Source organism: Solea solea, chromosome 20, assembly GCF_958295425.1.
Source record: "Solea solea chromosome 20, fSolSol10.1, whole genome shotgun sequence".
Taxonomy (NCBI): Eukaryota; Metazoa; Chordata; class Actinopteri; order Pleuronectiformes; family Soleidae; genus Solea; species Solea solea.
The window spans coordinates 15,573,439-15,592,449 of NC_081153.1; the positions used below are offsets into that span (position 1 = coordinate 15,573,439).

General features: G+C 41.0%; 1 protein-coding gene across 2 annotated transcripts in view; it reads right to left on the reverse strand.

Annotated features, from left to right (window-relative positions):
• znf704 (zinc finger protein 704) overlaps positions 1 to 19,011 on the reverse strand; it is a 40,554-nt gene that overhangs the window by 2,138 nt on the left and 19,405 nt on the right. For both annotated transcript variants that reach the window (XM_058618543.1, XM_058618542.1), the window contains exons 3-5: positions 6,287 to 6,390; positions 3,785 to 4,062; positions 356 to 456 (exon numbers count right to left, since the gene is read on the reverse strand). In XM_058618543.1, the coding sequence (XP_058474526.1) occupies positions 356 to 456; positions 3,785 to 4,062; positions 6,287 to 6,390 (483 nt within the window). The remainder of the gene's footprint in view (positions 1 to 355; positions 457 to 3,784; positions 4,063 to 6,286; positions 6,391 to 19,011) is intronic.

Consider the following 19,011-nt stretch of genomic DNA (forward strand, 5'->3'; position numbering starts at 1 on the left):
CCAGACTCGTTTAAGGTGATAGAAACAATAACTCAACAATAACTAAACTAAACTAGGACCACTTCTGAACACACAACACATGAAACCTTGAGGCAGATTGACCACAGCAGCACAACACCGCACTGACCCACTATGTTAAGTGTCCTAAGTACCTAATAAAGTGGCCAGTGAGTGAATGCAACTGTGCTCCTGTCACCTGTCACCTCTTACCGGTGCCAAACACAAGAGTCATTACAGTGGCACTAATCCATGTGCCAATAACCCGACACTTTCTTCTTGAGGGTTTGAGTGGATGACAGCTGAGGCACCCAGTGTGTGTGTGTGTGCGTGCGTGTGTGGGTGTGTGTGTGAGTACCCCAGGTGGATGGTGCGGATGTGTCTCTGGATGCCCGCAGCAGTACTCAGCACCTTGCCACAGTTCTTCCACAGGCACTTGAACATCACCTTCATGGAGTTCTGTAGTGAAAAGACAAGACAGCAGCTGCAGTCAGAAATGTATTCATTTTCTGTCTCAACTGAAGATAAACACACTTTTATAAGCTCACTGATCATTACAGTACAGTTCAGCTTGCAACCGTGCGGTTTGGAACGCTACATCCTGATCTGGCTTGCGTTTCCATTGTGGCTTGTGTGGGCCGGATGGTAAAAGCTGCTATGTAAACAGTGTGATGTCATATCAGATCAGCAAAAATAAATACCACAAAGGAAAATAATGGACAACAATGGACGACATGCAGCAGTTTCTGTTCTTTCTTTCTTCCTGACATGATTCTCTGTTTAAGAGAAAGCTGTCGGCTGCACAGAAAAAAAAGAAGAAAAAACACGGAAGTGACAATTCACTATATATTTATATACATACATATATGTATGTATATATATATATACTGTATATACATATATATATATACATATATACATATAAATGTATGTATATCTGATTTAAGATGTACATACAGTGGAGCAGGAAGACGAGCCCCTACGTGCCTGGCGAGAAATACATCGTCGATACAGTGGTGATATTAAGAGAAATATGGCTATACTTATAGCCATATTAAATGATGTAAAAGCCATATTTAAAATGCAATATAAAATATTGGATTTGAAATCACTGTCACTTCACAAAAAATGCTTGGATTTAAAAAGCCAATGTGAAATATAACAGGATACAGGACAAAGACGCTGCTTTATATTCACTTTGTTTGTCATTCTGAGCACATATTTAACTAAAAGCAGAGCGAGGCTAAATAACAGTACATTCGTCTCCGGCTGTGATGCGACGACGCTCCTGTATCTTTTTTATCCGTCGACTGTAATTACACCCTCGGCCTCCCGCGGAGTCTGTGCATTGTTTTTTTGCGGGGAGTGACAGGCTTTGTGTGCGTTCCCTCCTGTGCCCTCCCCAGCTCGCCTGCTCTGAGCCTTCATATGTGGTCTTCCACACCCGTCCATCAAGCTATTGTTGAGGGGGCTGAAATCATTTTGACATTATTAATTTTTCCAACCTGTTCATACACAACAATCATCTGGTCCCCATGTGTTGCTTTTGTCTTGTGTGTGTGTGTGTGTGTGTTATTCCCTTTAAAGACGCATTTCACAGTAAATTAAATGGGAACTCCATTCACTATTGTCTGGCCAGGAGAGACGTGAGAGCACTAGAGCAGCAGCACATTAGATCATTTCATGTGAGACATTGACAACGCATATACAGTAGACTGTAAAATAATCAAGGAACATCCTGGTGTGTTCTTAATGTTTAACCTGTTGGACAGAAAGCCCTCGTGTAGCACTCAGACCTAGACTCAAAGCAAAGCTCCACCACGTGACCAGGGAAGACCACAAAGAGACAGAAAGCTCTTAATAATGCATCACTTTAATATACTGACAAATACTCACATTAACTAATTGACTTTTTATAATCAAATAATCAAATATTCATGCCCCTCCCTAATAGTAATACTGAATTGATTCTTTGCGGCATTATAATGGCATGTAAATGTTGTTGACAGCAGTTTTATGTGCTCCTTCCACTAATTACCACTAATTGTGTCATTTTATGACGCTTTTCTTATAGTATGTGACAATATTACAATATATTATGGTGTTACTCCTTATGTTCTCTTTCTGTCTGTTCTCCTCATTTAAATTCTTTCCCTATAGCTTTCCTTCCTTCCCTTGTTTCTTCCTTTGTGATGATTCCCCCTAATTAGTACAGTGCCGTGTGCTGATGTGGAGCTCACCCAAGAGTCTGTATTGATTTTTGGTGGATAGCCATGGCAGCTATACAGGATCTGTATGTTTGCCTTAGCAGGTATTAAAATCATTAGGGGCTCATTAAGAACAGAACATGTGTGGACAGGTCACACACACACACACACACACACACACACACACACACACAGAGAGAGAGAGAGAACACAAAAGAGGGAGAGTCATAGCAGGGGGAGACGGATGATGCTGTGAATGACAAACTAGTTCTAAATAAGGAGATGAAGAGAATTAAGGAAGGAAAATCAATATACATCTGTATAATAATGAGCGACACTGAATGTGATGAGGCGTATATCAATGTATTTGATTTAGGGCAGCACCCCCAGTGGAAAGGGAACTTGGCTTGTAACCAAAGGGTTGCCGGTCCGAGTCCCTACCAGCTCCCCCAGGCGCTGCTGAGTGGCTGCTCACTGCTACGTCTAGGAAGTAGGTTCCTAGTACAGGATGGGTTAAATGCAGAGGAAGAATTGCCCCTGAGGGATTAAAAAAGTATATTTAAAAAATAAAATCCCACAGTGCTGCTGCCGACTATTTCTGAGGTCAACAACTATTTTAATGTCTCAGAAAAGTGCTGTGAGAATTGAAGTGGTAACTGCTCAATTTAGCAGGAGCTTGAAAAGCCCGAGCAAAAAAAGATGTTAAAAAGCAAAACCTTTGGCGGTGTATTTTATTTTTGAAAGCTGTTCAGACTTTCTCCAGAATAACTTGATTGCCTTTGGCTCTCCATCTACACTGAGCCATAATTCAGACATAAACGTCATTAAATAGGTTCACACGGAAACACTGCCTTGTATTTGTTTGTCATGGTCACAGTCGGGCTCCATAAGTTCACACCTAGAGTCGTTATTTCCTTCTGTTTTAGTTTAGTTTAGAATAGTTATTTTGTTGTTCAATATTTCTTTATGATTCTCTTGCCTTTCATTGATATTTTTCTTTGAATTTATACCAAATAAATAATGACATGCCAGCCTCAAGGTTGATTATAAACAGAAAAACTGCATTGTTCTTCTAACTCACTCTGATCACTCTTTTTTAAACGCGTTCAATCGTGAAGGGACCTTCATATCTGCGCTCAATCACAAATGAAATGCTTTATTCTCTACAAATTACTTTTTGTCCTTCAGTTTCTGTTTTTAATGCTCTGGATTACTGTCCTTGTGCTTGTTTATACTCACACTCTAAATAAAGACTAAATTACACCAATCTCTTTGAAAATCTATTTGAAAATGTAAAACACCAATTACATATTTGCCAAATTCTTCACAAAGACTCAGACTGTCTGGTTTAATGGATTCATTGTCATTTTTGTCTTTCCTTTAGCACTTTTTTTTTGTTATTAACACGTTTAATACTCGCAAACCAAAGGAAGATGGAGAAGAGAAGCTGTTTTCTTACTGTGTGGTCTTTAGTTGGATAAGGCTTTTCCTTTTTGTGTATAATAAGTCATTTTCCATTAAAAGTTGTGCCTTCAACTACTCCTTCACCCTGGTTTGCTTTCAGGTATGTAAGTCTTTACCTTCCGCTTGCGAGGGATGGGCTCATCGAAGAGCAGGCTGCTGCCGTCCTGGTCGTCCAGGCTGGGGTCTTCAGGCCCCGCGGGACCGGGCCCCACGCCGCCTATGCTGGGTACGCGAAAGGGCTTAAAGCTGTCGGCTGAAAGCGGTGGGGAAGGTGTGGAGGGGTTGGACTGGTCACTCGGGGCAGACCAGCTCCAGTAACCCCCCGAGGAGCTGTTGCTGGACGGGGTAAAAGGTCCTGCAGAGCCATTATCTTTCCATGAACCACTGAGTCCCTCTGAGAAGATGAAGGCGAGGAGAGGAGAGAGGCAGGGATGGAGGGCAAGGTTAGGATTAGCACCTTTTTCTAGTTCAATACAGATACCAATATCTAGCCCGATATAGTCATTTTACATCATTTCCACCAGTGTTTCCCAACCCTGGTCCTCAGGGAACACTGCCCTCCATGTTTTAGATGTGACACACCTGATTCATATCAACGATATCAAATGATTAATCTGTCGATTATTTTCTCAATGTCTTGTTGTGTCCACAAACCAAAATGATTAACTTTGAATGAAATTCTTTGTTATCCGGAGCAAAGAAATTAGGAAAATATTTACATTTAAGAAGCTTTAACAATCGGAAATCTTGTTTTAATCATGAAAAAAGATTCAAGCCGATTAATCGATTATCAAAATAGTTGTCAATTCATTTAGTAATCGATTAATAATCAATTAAGCGATTCAGCTCTATGATGCTGATGCATTCAGAGTTGCGACTAATGATTATTTTTCTAATCGGTAATGTTTTTAAAGTAAAGTACTTCAAAAATGCTGACTGGTGTTTTTCAAATTCTCAAAGGTTTTGATAAGTCCACAAAACAAAAGAATTAAACTGTGAATAACACAAAAAACATTTCAAAAACATAATGCTCAAATTGTATAACAAATAATCTAAGCATTCATGTGAAATTCAGGGTTTCTCCACATCCGATCCAGTGTCACAGTCTCACATCAACACCAACAGTGAGCATCTATCGGCTCGTGCTTCACAATTACCATCAAAATGAGGAAGAAAAGAGGAGCATTTGGTCGTTTTTGGAGCCGCTTCAACCGCAGCAAAACATGTGGGCGCTCCCCAGTCAGGGATGGGAGATCAAAATTTTGAATTAAGTTCATAGATATTTAATTGCACCTCACACAACAGAAGCCCCACAGTGCAGCTGTTGGTAGCGACACATGAAAAGAAAGGTTACTTCCCCGTTCTGTGATTCCACTGAGACCTTTCCAACGTTTTTGTTTTGTAGATGAAAGAAAAGTTTCTTTTTGAATATCACTTTGTGAAGACTTTGGGCAGCGTGTGTGTAAAAGTGTGCGTTTGTGACAGGGTGAATGAGTCAGAGTAGGAATGAATGCTGTTTGTGTGCAATATAAGAGAGGAAGTGCATCATTAATATAAAGCTTAGGGTTAGGAAACAGCTGTTTGTCTGGTTTGTATGTGAATAAGAATTATTTTCAATGTACGCCACAACAAACCATTCTTTTCAGCCTGTATGTTCGGTCTGATCAAACATAACACTTGAATAATAACTAGTAATACAGAAAATGACTTTACTTTAATTGTCCAATTGATCATTGGGTCTGCGGTTTAATGCACTTATAATACATTTAGCATACCAATGAGGTATACATTAAATATGAACTACATACAGTCAAATAACACTGATTACGTTGACACTGATTACATCACTATCTTAAAACCTAATTGTATAACCACATAAGTAATAATCAGCCACTTATTGTTTTATTAATTTACTGACCAACACTTTTGAACGCGAGTTAAGTGCAGATTATTAAAATATTCCATCAGATTATTACATGGTGGACAGTGAGGGGAAAAAAAAAGTTGACTGTGACACTGATGTTGGCTTCAAACTTGTGTTTAACTTGTGTTAAATTGTGTTAAATACACTCTTCATGATCTCCAACATCTGTACAGTGACATAACGTACGGCATCATTAAACACCTGACTGCTGTGATAACGTGTGCGTGCGGCGGTTGGAGGGTTGGCTGCATGTTTGCTCGGTTGAATGAACAGCTGGTTGGTTGGTTGGTTGGTCGGTCGGTTGCACGGACCATGTAGTAAGTTGCATGTGTTTGCAGCAACAGTGCTTTTTGGATTTGTGCCACGGAGACGAGTGGCACAAATCCAGGCTTTCCGCTTCTTTTGACAGGTTCCTTAAAGCACAGCAGGTGGCAGCAATTTATCAACCTCAAGCTTCCACACTTATTCACAAGATAACGGCCACGAGGGAATGAAGAGTTGATTTATAGCGGAGCAGACAAATGTCTGACTTAGGGCAACGTACTCTTTTTTTTTCTGGTTTTTGGTGATGGAGTCATGAATGAAATAATAATACATCAACGTCAAAGACTTATTTTCCCTCCGTTAAGTTTTAAGCATACATTAGCATAAGTATATCCACTTAATAATGTGTTTGAGCAGGTACGATACTCACCGCTGACTTTGACAGGCGGACTCCTGACCAGTGGGCTGGTGGAAAGACTGGTCAGCACCATGGCGGCTGTCACCTTGTCCATGTCCACTTCGTCCTCCGACCGTCTGTAAAACAAGATAAAACACAGAAGAGATAAGATTCCTAGTAATCTCTAATATCGAGAGAGGTACATGTATTTACGGTGCATTTTCACACAGCTCAATGAAACATATCGATTACACAGTGAATATTGAAGTGAACTTCTGATTTTAAATTGACTTTACACACTGCTACAGTCATTTGTTATTCGCCACATAGGCCTCACACAGAGCACCAGTACTGTACTAAATAAAAAGTAAAACTAGACTAGACTGCTTTGCTGCATGTAAACACTAGCTACGACAGACTGTAACCACACACACACACAACATGCGCGCTTGTCTCTACTAATTGGTGCACGGGAAAAAAACCCAAAAAAAACCACAGTGGAAGACAAGCGTCTTAATCCTCTCACATGTATTCCTCAGAGAAAGACCAGGCCTGTGATCAAAGGGATGTCAATCGCTTTATGACCGACAGTATACCTACAGTGAACGCTCACTATTAATGCACTCTGTGTGTGTGTGTGTGTGTGTGTGTGTGTGTGGTTTCTATTACAATGATGAAATCCCCTGATGCCTTAGGGACAAACGAAACAAAAACATGACATCAGCCATCGCTGGATTTCCCAGTCTCTGAGATCAAATAGTGTAACACGCAGGCAGAAAACTGCTCAAATGAACTGAAATAAAATGGATGCCTAAATGCAGCAATACCCATTTTGGTCTGTTATTTGGAAAAATCAGAGTCTTCTTGTAAACCGTGTGTTAAAGATGCATAAATGTAAGGTTTTGTATTGCCGACTGTAGCACTAACCTGTTTATTTTGTATTTGCAGCAACACAGTTGGTGATAACACACAATCACAACCACCAATTTTAACTGAGTTAAAGTTACAGACAAACTCCTGCGTACACATGACTGAGGAGAGGAGAGAGGAGGAGAGAGGAGGAGAGAGGAGGAGAGAGGAGGCTAACAAAGAAAGTGCCTTGTCCTCCATTAGCTGATATCTAATTTATTACCCTTTCCACCGTTATAATATGATGTCATTAGAGCCGATCCATAAATCAAGGAATGGAGCTGCACACACAACTGCCACTTTCACCCCCCGTAACCCCCACCACCCAACGTCGCCGTAAAAACCACTTCCTGGTCACCTTGGGAGGCCATCATGTGACTGTAGATATTATCTCCATGGCAACTGTGACAGAACATAATTACCTGGTGCTCTGTCTATCTTGAGATATGACAGAGTAAATTTCAGGGGAAAAAAAGGAGAAAAAAACACATTAGGAGCAACAATAATTAAGATGTGATGTATGAGAGACGAGGAAAGAGAAGCGGGAAAAATGGGAATTCCCCAAATGACATTTGTCATTAGAGTTCCCGTTCAAGTGCTTATTACGGCTGTAATTTCCACACACTGAGGACACGTATGTGTGCAGTAGAGAGGGTCATGTGACACAGGATACTTAATGGATTGGTAAGTGAATTCTGATAAATGAGCTTTTGTCCGTGTGTGTGTGTGTGTGTGTGTTTTAATATTCTTACTTCACTAAGTTCCAAATTAAATAACTGGTTTGTGATCCCCGAGGCTTTCTACGATGAACATGATCGTGGACATATTACTTTATCTGCTGAAAACTAGTGAGACCCTAAAGAGCAGATTGCATAAAATGCATGCACATAATTTTGATCTTGCCGCAGGCTATTTATAAATGAAAAATGTGTTTATCTTTGTGGTTGAAAACAACATGGTGTAGAAGCTGGTAATGCCTTTCAAGGAAAAGTTTTATACGTGACATTAAGTTGATATTAATTCTGTTCAGGTGGCAGCTAAATATGAATTATTTTGCCTGATTTACAAAGGCCAATACAGAATTCAAACATGCAAATGCTTCAAGACAAAACAGATACATAACGAGTTGTATTCTTTAATTTCTTACTTCTAAATTCCCATGTATTTATTCACAATGCTAAAAGCACAGATTTGCACAATTAGATTTTAAAGCGCTTACATTAACCTGAGAGCAAGTAAACAAAGTAAGGTAATGAACAATGGCCTTTTGCTATTCAACGGGTTAAGAGCAACTAAGATAAAAAAAACAAATATATAGACAAAGACGTGTGTATTGTTGGTTGTGCAGAAAAGCGCGATGTTGAAATAATGACACAAATTACAAACTACAGGCGTTAAAATTAGAAGCACGGATACGTTGGAATTCACCTCTTGAGGGCGAGTGAAACAATAGCTCCTTGTTTGATGAGGGGTTTGATGAGCTTGGTGGAGATGTGGCTGTTTGCCAACCTGCCAACAGGCGGCGGGCGGGTGGGTGTGCGTACGTACGGGTGTGCATGTGTGACATGTGCCGATACTTGTTGTACTTCCCCAGACAGATGTGCCGACTCATTATTTCAGGAACCTCAGGTGAATTGAACAAAACAAAGGGCCTACGATGGCGAAAAGAAAAACAGGAGTAAGATGAGAGAGTGTTTGTGTGTGTGTGTGTAGACCAGGTTGCCACCATTGTGGGGGACAGGCAGTGTCCAGTTTCAAGCAAAACACCGGCCATGGAGAGAGTGACAATAACAAGGTTCATATTACTGCGGTCATCTTCGTTGGACAGGTAGATAGGAACCGATGAAGCGTGGGCGCTTTGTTTTTCTAAGCATGTTCATATTCGGGAGAAAACAACGGGGCAATCGTTATTCTTTGAAGGTACAAAAATGAAAATGTGAAACTGGGTTTTAAGTAGAGGTGAAACTGACTTCAGCAGAACTGCTGTTTCACTTGGATTCTCATTGTGAATGCAGACTGCTGACTTTAATACAGAACAGTCATTTACAGTACCCGGCTTTTATTCTGTCTGATATTTTCAACTTAAAACATTAAATGTTTATGTTGAACAATACATTTTATGGAACAGGGCTTATGTCTGAAAGTATGGGTAGCCAATGGCCAAGAGGAAAGGAATTGGGCTTGTAACAGGAGGGTCACCAATTCAAAATCCCAGGAGGGGTCAAGGGCTGGGGTGCACCTGTCAAATTCACTATCACTAATTGGTGTGTGTTCAAATAAAACTAATTCTATGTATTGCCTTTTGTGTCATGCTGTCTGTATAATCCTTAAAAAACGTGCACATGCTGTCTGTCACCTGCCAAGGAAGTGTGAAGTTAAATCAGCAGCTTCTGTAAACTCCAGAATGCTCACTTGTGTGCTGTATATTGTCTTTAAAAGGAAATGAAATAAATAAATAAACTCATGGTTTCACACTCCAATCTGCATGTGTCTCCAACGCAGTGCATTTATATATTTTATAAATAAAATATTGGAAGAAAACACAGTTTCTGACTATTATTCTTACTATTTATCAAGTTTCTGAGAACAATAAAGTGTACGCTTGCACAACAAGTAATACTTGGCCAACACGGGTCATTAAAAAAAAAATTGCAAAAACTCTGCCCAAATGAAGGATATACCTCGGAACACGGCACTAACAAGGGAAATGTCAGCGTGTAATCTTTTTTAATAAACTCCCTTTTCCAAACTCCCTCGGATGAAGTGGGCCAAGGTCAGCGTGCGCACAAACAAGCCCCGAATGCACTGGAAGTCTCAACAAGTATGTCACCCGCAAACTATCAGTCAGCTCTAATGAAGGCAGCTGCGAGGTGTGGTGGGTTACAGGAATTCCCCCGAAAAGCAGGCCAGCGCTCGCTACCAAGCACACCCCTCACTCCTACACTTCCCTGTTCTCCCTCTCCTCTTCCTCCCTTCACCCCTGTCGGATTGACTAAACTTTTGTTCGCTCTCCCTCGGCCTTTGCTCACTCTCGCTCCAACACTTTGAGCAAAGTAAGTCGGCAGGGAAGACAGCAAGAAGTAGAGTGTGTCTGTGTGTGTGTGTGCGTGTGTGGTTGGCCTGTCTCTTTGATGCTGGTGGTGCAGCAGGGTCTACTCGTTTATTACAGCCACTGGACTCTGACGCCTATTTCCTCCTCAATAAGCTCCTATAAATCAGAGAGCTCCCCTTAAACCATGTGCTTATCTGCTCTATCTCTTCCTCCCACACACACACACACATCAAAACCACAAAAGGAATCTGCATATGACATGGGACTAACATGCATGAAGGGCACAGCTACTGATTGGCAGATGTTTATGAGAGGACATGGTGCATCGCTCAGACTCTCCAGACCATACAGATAACATTCATTCCCTTTGTTGGAAAACACACATCCCTTAAAAAGAGAAAAAAAGAAACTGAATTTATATGAAACCCTGAAGCATATACAAAAGGAGAAAGTCAGATCATTGTATAGCCGACTCAATTTCCTGCGGAGAGTGCTGCAGCTATATGCGGGAAGTCCAGGTCTATATGCATGAAACACGTGAAGGGTGCATGTGGGTTTGGACAGGTGTTGCCAACAGCTGCAGGTCGGGTTTTTTGGCCTTATTGTGAAGTCAAGCACATGTTTTTATGAGAACGATCCACTTTTATTGATGCAATATGGCGGGAAATCCAAAATAAATCATTCTGCTTTGGTGTCATCTGGTGGTTTTATTAACCTTGTTTATACAACGAGACTATAAAAATCCAACTGACCGCTGTTGGCAATGGATGCCAGAACAGACACTGATAGACAATAAAGACTCTTCCTCGTGGTGCTAGTTTTTAAACTTAATTTTATGGGGGAAAGCAAACGAAAGAAAAAAAGAACATCATGTTGTCTGAAAGTCAATGTCTTCATTTGGATTTGATTTGTTGAAATGGCACAAACATTTTCCAGATGTTGAAGGTTCATACACACTTTGATATTTGGCCAAATACTTACTTAAGTAAGCCTATTAAATTCCCATTAGCCTAAGTGATGATTTCTATTTTTCGTACATTTACCGTTCAGCTCAGTCTCAGGCTAAACAACAATGGCGAGAGTAATAAACATCACCTGCTAGAAATTAGCATCCACACACTGTGTTTCTGAGCGACACATCTGTGCTAAAGGCCACAGATACACCCACGCAGCCACACACACAACCAAAGGACCAAAGTCATCTTTCTAGCCATAACAACATATGCACTGATCTGACAGCCAGCTGCCTGAAATAAGAGCCACCTCTGGCATCTTTCCCTTCACACTCACAGCTCTTGTAGATGTAGGTGCCAAACCTACATCTTAGTCACTGTAACTTGATCTTTAGAAAACAACTGCAGCCCAGATCCTCCAGTACTGAAAAAAAAACAACAACCCCCTTTTCTCCAAACTTTCAAGGTACCCTCATTCAACGTTGTGACAATTTTGATAAATGACATCAAAAATATGTTAAATAAGTGGATTTAGGTTACAACACCCAAGTAAACTCTGGGACAAAAAAACTTCCTGAGTGTTATATAACCAGAAAACCAGGTTATCTCATGCATGGAGAAACGATTTTACAGTTAAAGTTGGAGTTGAATACGTTTTGTTGTTTCTTTTTGAAGGAAAAGTCAGACATATCTGGACCGGGTTAAGGCTGACAAGGTTCCATAATTGTCAAAAGGGAGATTTCCATGTTGTTATTATTATAAAGCTATGTACATAGCGAGAAAGGATCAAAGTTACACCTTTCTTTCATAGACTGAACCTTTAAAACTCTTTTTACAAGAAAACTGTCGCCCTGTCGGGTTCTGGATGTTTACATGAAACTGCTATATTTGTATTCAAAGTCTATCGAGGACTCATATTAGTACTTTAACTAGCATCTCCAATGATCTCAGCTTTTACTCTTGTTGATGCCACTCTTTAACCCACTGTTAAAGAATAAATTTTATCTCATTATTTTAGCTTTCCAAAAGTATGAGTCATGTGTTGTTTTATGAGTAACACTTCATATGAAAACCACATTTTGGCTAGATGGGACTTAGAACTTGCTTACTCACAGTTCAGGGGTGAAGGTCGAAGCTCTAAAAAGAGTATAAACTGTTTGAAGGAAGTACATTTTCAACACAATTTCCTCAGAACCATCACGGTCATGCTGCTGCTTGCAGAACATCGACGCACTCGCCTTAACATCCCTGCATGTCTGTAGCCTGCTACTCAAAACTCTCACCGTGCTTACCCTCCTTCTGGTAATCCACTCACTAATTTCCATTCTTGCTATATCACCTGCCTGACAATTAACCTCCTCCGTGTCCCAAATGATCTGAAATCCTAGAGCCATTCACTTCCCTGAAAAGCCTCGAGGCTAACACCAAGTATACACTGCACAGCGTTCACAGTAGCAGGATCCCCATGCATCCCACACTACACACAAGTCCATGTCTTGAGTCTTAACAGCCTGTGTGCGATCGGAGTCAGCGAAGCATCGGAAAGGTGTCGGCGTGTCTCTGCAGGTCGTATCTATTAACATTTAACACGAGCCAAAACTTTTCTGTGACTGGATTATTATCAGGCTGAAAATCCTGTTTTAGGATTAACCAGCTTTTTACCAGCCCACCTGGTTAGTCTAGCAGCCAGGCAGAGTGAGCTGGAGGCAGTGGATGTGGACTCCTTGATCATAATATAGTATATACAGTATAGCAGTTAGTTAGTTACTTTGTCCTTGTTGCATTGCGGGAACAAAAAGTCTGCAGAGTCTCAGAAGATGCTGAACTTCACTTTCATTAGTGGAGACATTCTTATGAGGGCTCGCTGACTTTCAAAGCATTTAAGATCAAATGCTGTTTTAATAGAAATTTCTTTCCACGGTAATGGTCAATAAAACCCAGAGAACAAACTATTCTGCAGGTATAACAAAATACAAGGTATTGATTTTCTTAATAAACTCTCAGGGGGCAGAGCAAAGTGTTGTTTTCGTCTTTATGAATGTGAAATATCTGCCTTTTTCTCATCAAATTCACCTCCACTGACAACACTGCCGCAAATATGTCCTGAAAATCCCCGAAAATGCTTAATGGAACATATAAGGCAGGTTACATATGGATTAAAGCACACAAAGTCATTAAGACTCAACGTTATTGTTGCTCAGAGCCACACGGAGTCTAATCATCAGCGTTTGCTTGTAGCTAATTAGCTGATTGGGTATTAGCATATTTAAGTGTGCGATCTTTTAACTGCTGTCTTTGTCTGTCCTGCAAACACCACCATGTGAATGTCTCCCTATTTAAAACATACACTACCGTCTGTATTTGAGCCTTACGTTGAACACACACAAGCTTTTGTCTGACTTGTGGTTGACCATGACTTATCAGAAAGGTCTGAAACACTTATCTTAAGTGTAAATGTGCCTCTCATCTATTTCTTCTACATTGGTACAGAGGTGAGCATCAGTTTGATTGAATAATATTTTATTTTTGCACAACCATTTCAAATTGGATTAATAAGCACAATAACAACTTGGAAGAGAGGGGTCAAAATATTTCGGATTAAAGAAAGGACAGGACACTGAGTTAATGAGGCATCGGCAGCAAGTGTTAATGAATGACCTTCTGGATTTTGTAAAGCATTTCAATGACAAACAGACACAAACTCGGGTTAAGCAGCGGTATGACTTTGTCTTTGTGAGCACTGAGCTAACTACCGTGGAAAAATAAAGGGCTACTATTCCTTATCTGCTCCCATTCCTCCTTTCACTTGACTAATAAAGTGAAGAGCATTAAAACGTGGAATGCACCACTGTTTGTTTAAGTCTGTGTCTGTGTGTGTGTGTGTGTGTGTGTGTGTGTGTGTCTCAGACCATGTTGTGTGAATGGTTAATGTTTGAACTTCAAGGTAAACATGTCACGACAAAAGCGAGCCAGACTCTGTGCACATGAACACATGAATGGCTTAGTAGGCAATGTGAAGTGAAAGAAAGCCTCCAGGTAGTGTTTGTAAGTGTTCTTATAGGAGACGGGTCATAAGGTGTGTGTGTGTGTGTGTGTGTGTCAGGTTGATATGTCCTGATTTCCTCTCATTTCACATCCATAAAGAGTTAACCCCTCGAGCGATGGGAATGAGAGAAATAATAATAAACTCCTTGTGCTACACTTTACCTTTTGGCACACACACACATAGTAGCATGTCCTAGTTTTACTATATAGGCTGGGGTTCTTACTTATATTCTTTACAACCCTTTGGCTTAGAGTGACCCCCCCCTCCCCCCCACCCACCCAAAGTTTCACAATTTCATCAAATATTACTTTAGCAGATGTAGGCAGTGAGTGAAAACAGACCTGGATGTTGGTAAGTAAAAAATAACAAAGTTTGATGGATGCAGAGATGTGACGGGCGGCGAGGTGGATGAGGGGGAAAGGTTTAACAAATGAAATTAAACATGCATTACCTTCAATCTTAAAGCTGTCAGAGGTAATTGTTTCCCTCCCTCCCAATGCGGAGGCCACTGTCTGCCGTCTCCCCACAAACTGTACCTTATGTTTGTGATACTGTATTATGAGTCCACGGATGATTACTGCTTTATATGTTAAACACCTGCAGTCAAGATCGCTTCCGTTTGGCTGTATTTTGTGTATAAACACGATGCATTGAACTAATCCCCACCGACTGTGCCACTGAACTCCCGCAAACTGATGTCAGTAAACAATATTAGACTAAAATATGGTCATAATCACCAGCAATCCTTCACAAAGGGAGGCAGAGCATCATTGTTATCCGTTTACAGAGGAAGACAGTAATGGTTTTTAAGATCTCACTGCAGCATCCCCACTGTGAGTCTCTATATTTAATCATATCTAAAAGCAAAAGAAAATATCACAATTGTTTAATAAAAAGAAATGATGTCACACAAAAAAAAAAGTACTGCCAAAACTCTGAGGCTTTCCAAAAAATATGAAACAGCACAGGCAACAATTAATGCAACTGTTGTACACGCATAACGGATGATGATGATGGGGATGGAAGATGAAAAATGGGTGGGGAGGTGCAAGATGGAATAACCCTTCTTGACACACACACACACACACATGCACACACGCGCAAGTGATGGGCTTTCCCCTGAATTGATGTTGCTGTATGGTCTAATGAGCAGAGGGAATACACTGGCTCTCACTGCTCCAAGGTACTCATGTGGCTTTGTTTGTTTGTGTGTGTGTGTGTGTGTGTGTGTGAGACCGTGCCACTTTCTGTGAGATGTTGCAACTACTACTAATATAAATGTGCATGTGAGACGATGGAAAAAGAGAGTGAGGGGGTCGCTCACGATGCGAACAAAGGCAGTAGCCTATGAGAGTCATGATGACCTTTAGAGTAGCGAGCTGAAGAACTCTCTCCCCCATACTCCCTTCACTCCCCTTTACCCATCATCTCTTTCACCTGTCTGCCTCCATCCCATAACTCCCTTTCTCCTCCACACTGGATCAGTACTGTCCATCCAGCCTTGGAGTAAACAAAAGCAGGTGGAGCAAGTGAAAAGCCAGTGTGTAGCTGGGGGAGCCGAACATCAGAGGATGTTTTTCTCTCTCTGTCCCTTTGTTCTGCTCTTTCTCCTTCAGCATATTGTTGTTATGTTGTTATCTGTCTCATTTTCTACATCATAGTTGGGACTCTTGCTGACCTCAGTCACAAAGGCAGAAGATGTTGTATGTATGAGTCAAAGGGAGCTCCAAAGTCAAAAACATTTTATTTTGATGTATAGTGCACTGCAAAAGTACAAAAATAGTTTCAAACAAATAAAGTGCTACTTTAGCAAAGACATCAGCAATCAATATTCATTTTATCAGAGCTGATGTCAAGCTGTTGAATCGATACTCAAAATCCACTAGTGCCTTCGTAACAGGATAATTACACACGTAGACCTACAACTGTTCTGTAAATGCATGTTGGACCGACAGCTCTTAAGCTCAGCTTAGGACTGCAAACAATAAAGACAGTTACCTTGACTCATAGTACATTTAAAATAATAAAAAAAAACACCAACACTTCTGATGTGTTGTGATTTACAAGGGATTTGGTGTCAAACTATTTCTCAGCCCACAACACTGACCTCGTCTTTTCAAAGTAAAGTTTCACCACTTCCCAAAGAGTCAAGAAGACAAGAAGTTTCACATGCTTCATTATGTGAAAAAAATTATTTTTGCACCTTTTGTGCCTCTGAAAAATAGTCACTGTCAATGCCGGGGCACACTTACAAAGACTAAATACACGAGGGTCGCGGGAAGTGCTGTGCCGATCTCAGATGACAAAGGGCAAAAAACGCGGTACAGTTTCGCCAAATTCAGTGTGTCCAATTTACCTCATCCCTATATTGCATATTTTTGGACTGTGGGAGGAAACTCTCACACACACACGGGGAGCACAATGAAATATTTAACCTAAATGAATTGGTTTGAAGTTTTAAAGATACAAAAGAACAGCAGAACTGTGCTACTTCATCTTAGTTAAGAAAGTCATTATAACAAGGTGTCACGGTTTACGTGAAAACAGCTACGACTGTTGTGTTTGTTAGGACTGAGATTGTGCGTCTGACCCTAATCTCCTGCTTTTTTTTTCCTTCCATCACAACAAGATTGGGGAAATCTCCTCCTTCAGCTACCTTTCACCTAATCACTGTATATGTGTGTGTGTGTTGTCATTACAGCGTTTATTGGTAAGAGTGGTGGTGATAATGGAGGTTGTAAGAGCAGCATAAGATACCCCAGAATGATCCTTTCCCTCCTCCACCTGCCCTCTAGACAAGCGCACACACGCACACGCAACCTGCCAATAAGAACCATAAACCACACAGACATAAACACACACAAGCACCCTTTTATCACCACTGAGCTTGATTATAAACACCTTGGCTGTAACCACAGCAGACACACACAGACAGACACACACACAACCACGCACCCACCCACACTTCCACACTCACACCTCCAGCCCCTCAGCTCCCAGGAGAGCGATATACACACACACGAGAGGAAGGGGGCCTCTTTCCCAATTACACCTTGAAGGAGGGGGTAGCTGTGTGTATGTGTGTGTCAGCGTCCGTGTGAGTGTGTGTGTGTGTGTGTGTGTGTGTGATTGCTGAAGGTGCTTATAAATGCCCTGGAGATTGAGCTGATGGAGAGTATAATAAAAGGCCTATCAGCTGGTCCAATCGCCTCACACAGCCTCCAGGCAGGACAAAGGATTTGCCCGCCACTTCAACATTTTCCTAAAGGCCTTTTACTTACACACCTCCCCCTTTATGCTCTCCCCCCCGTCTCCGCTCCCGACTCGTCCTCCCTTGTACCCCAGTTTACTCGCGAGCGGTATATGTTTTAACCTTCAAAGTTAAATAAGATGTATTTTCAGTGGGACCCATTCGCGCCTACAATAACACAGATGTTCAAGCCGCTGTACAGTCACGCAGCAGGGTGGCCAGTAACTGCCGTGCCCACTGCCCAATGTAATAGTATTTATTAAGGACTGAAAGAATAACTGATCACTTGTCACATAATCAATACGAGTCACAAATGGGTTCGGACGACCTTTCTGTTTGAGTCTAATAGAAAAGATGTGTGTGAGGAAAAAAATCTACAGAGAGGAAGGATGTGTTTGCGAGGAAGGTCTCCATCGGGTGAACATCTTTTCTGATTAATTAACTGCTGTGTGGTATGAGGATGTGACACCCATGACCAAAAAAAGAAAAAACAAGCACGCACACAGAAACAGATAGTGAGACCACCTCTTCCCTCTCAACCATGTCAACAAGTCCACACAAAGATTCCTCTGCTCCATTATCCCTTAGAGATGCACCCACACAGGACTAGTGCTCACATTTCTTTTTCTTTTTTTAAGATATTTTTTGGCTTCATTAGACAAGATAGAGTAGCATGGGGGAGGGGGGGGGGGGGGGGGTGGTGGATCAACCACAAGTTGCTGCAATGGACGCTTTGCCTCCAGGGGTGCCGGCTCTACCAACTGAGTGCTCACATTTCTAAAGACAACTATGTGAAAGCTATTTACGTCCATTATTGAGGAAGTCATTTTTAAGACATTTAAGTGCAATGTAACAATCTGCTTTAACACCCCAAGTCATAAGCCCATTTTCACATTAAAAGCCTAGGATGCAATTTCTGCCACTAAGTTTCTTTCTCTCTTTTAATCAAACTAATAACAAAAGACCTAGTTTGATGCCGTGGTGGAGAAGCATGGGATCATGAGCTTCGGCTCATTTCCTGATTAAGTGACTGACCCCATCTGACTTTTTCCAACAGTCACCTGACCTCCTCTTGCCAAGTACAGATCTCTATAGGTCATTATCCTTGTTATTTTATTAGATTTTCATGCAGAAATGTATATACCCTTAATTATTAATCAAGACTATGAACACAGCCTCCAATATTCTTGTGAAAAGCACTGTCTAAGATTTTGTTTTTGTTTCACAACATGAAAACTCCTGCAGCAAGAAATCCCACAGACATGGCTGCATGCCTGTACGGTGCCTAGCATGAGGTAAAGCATCAAACTTGTAAAAAAGCTAGTCACTAAAGTTTATGTGCGTTTTCCACGTACATTTTCTCATCAACTTAAACACTGGGTAATAAAACCAAGTTTATATGGGGGCATATAAAACTAAAACTGTAACTGTGGAAAAAAAAAACTCTGTTTTCAAACAAGAGAAGTACTAATGCCTCCCATTACTGTTGCATTATTGATTATTATTTATTTTGTGGGCCATCAGCATTTCTGCTGAAATCAGTTAGCC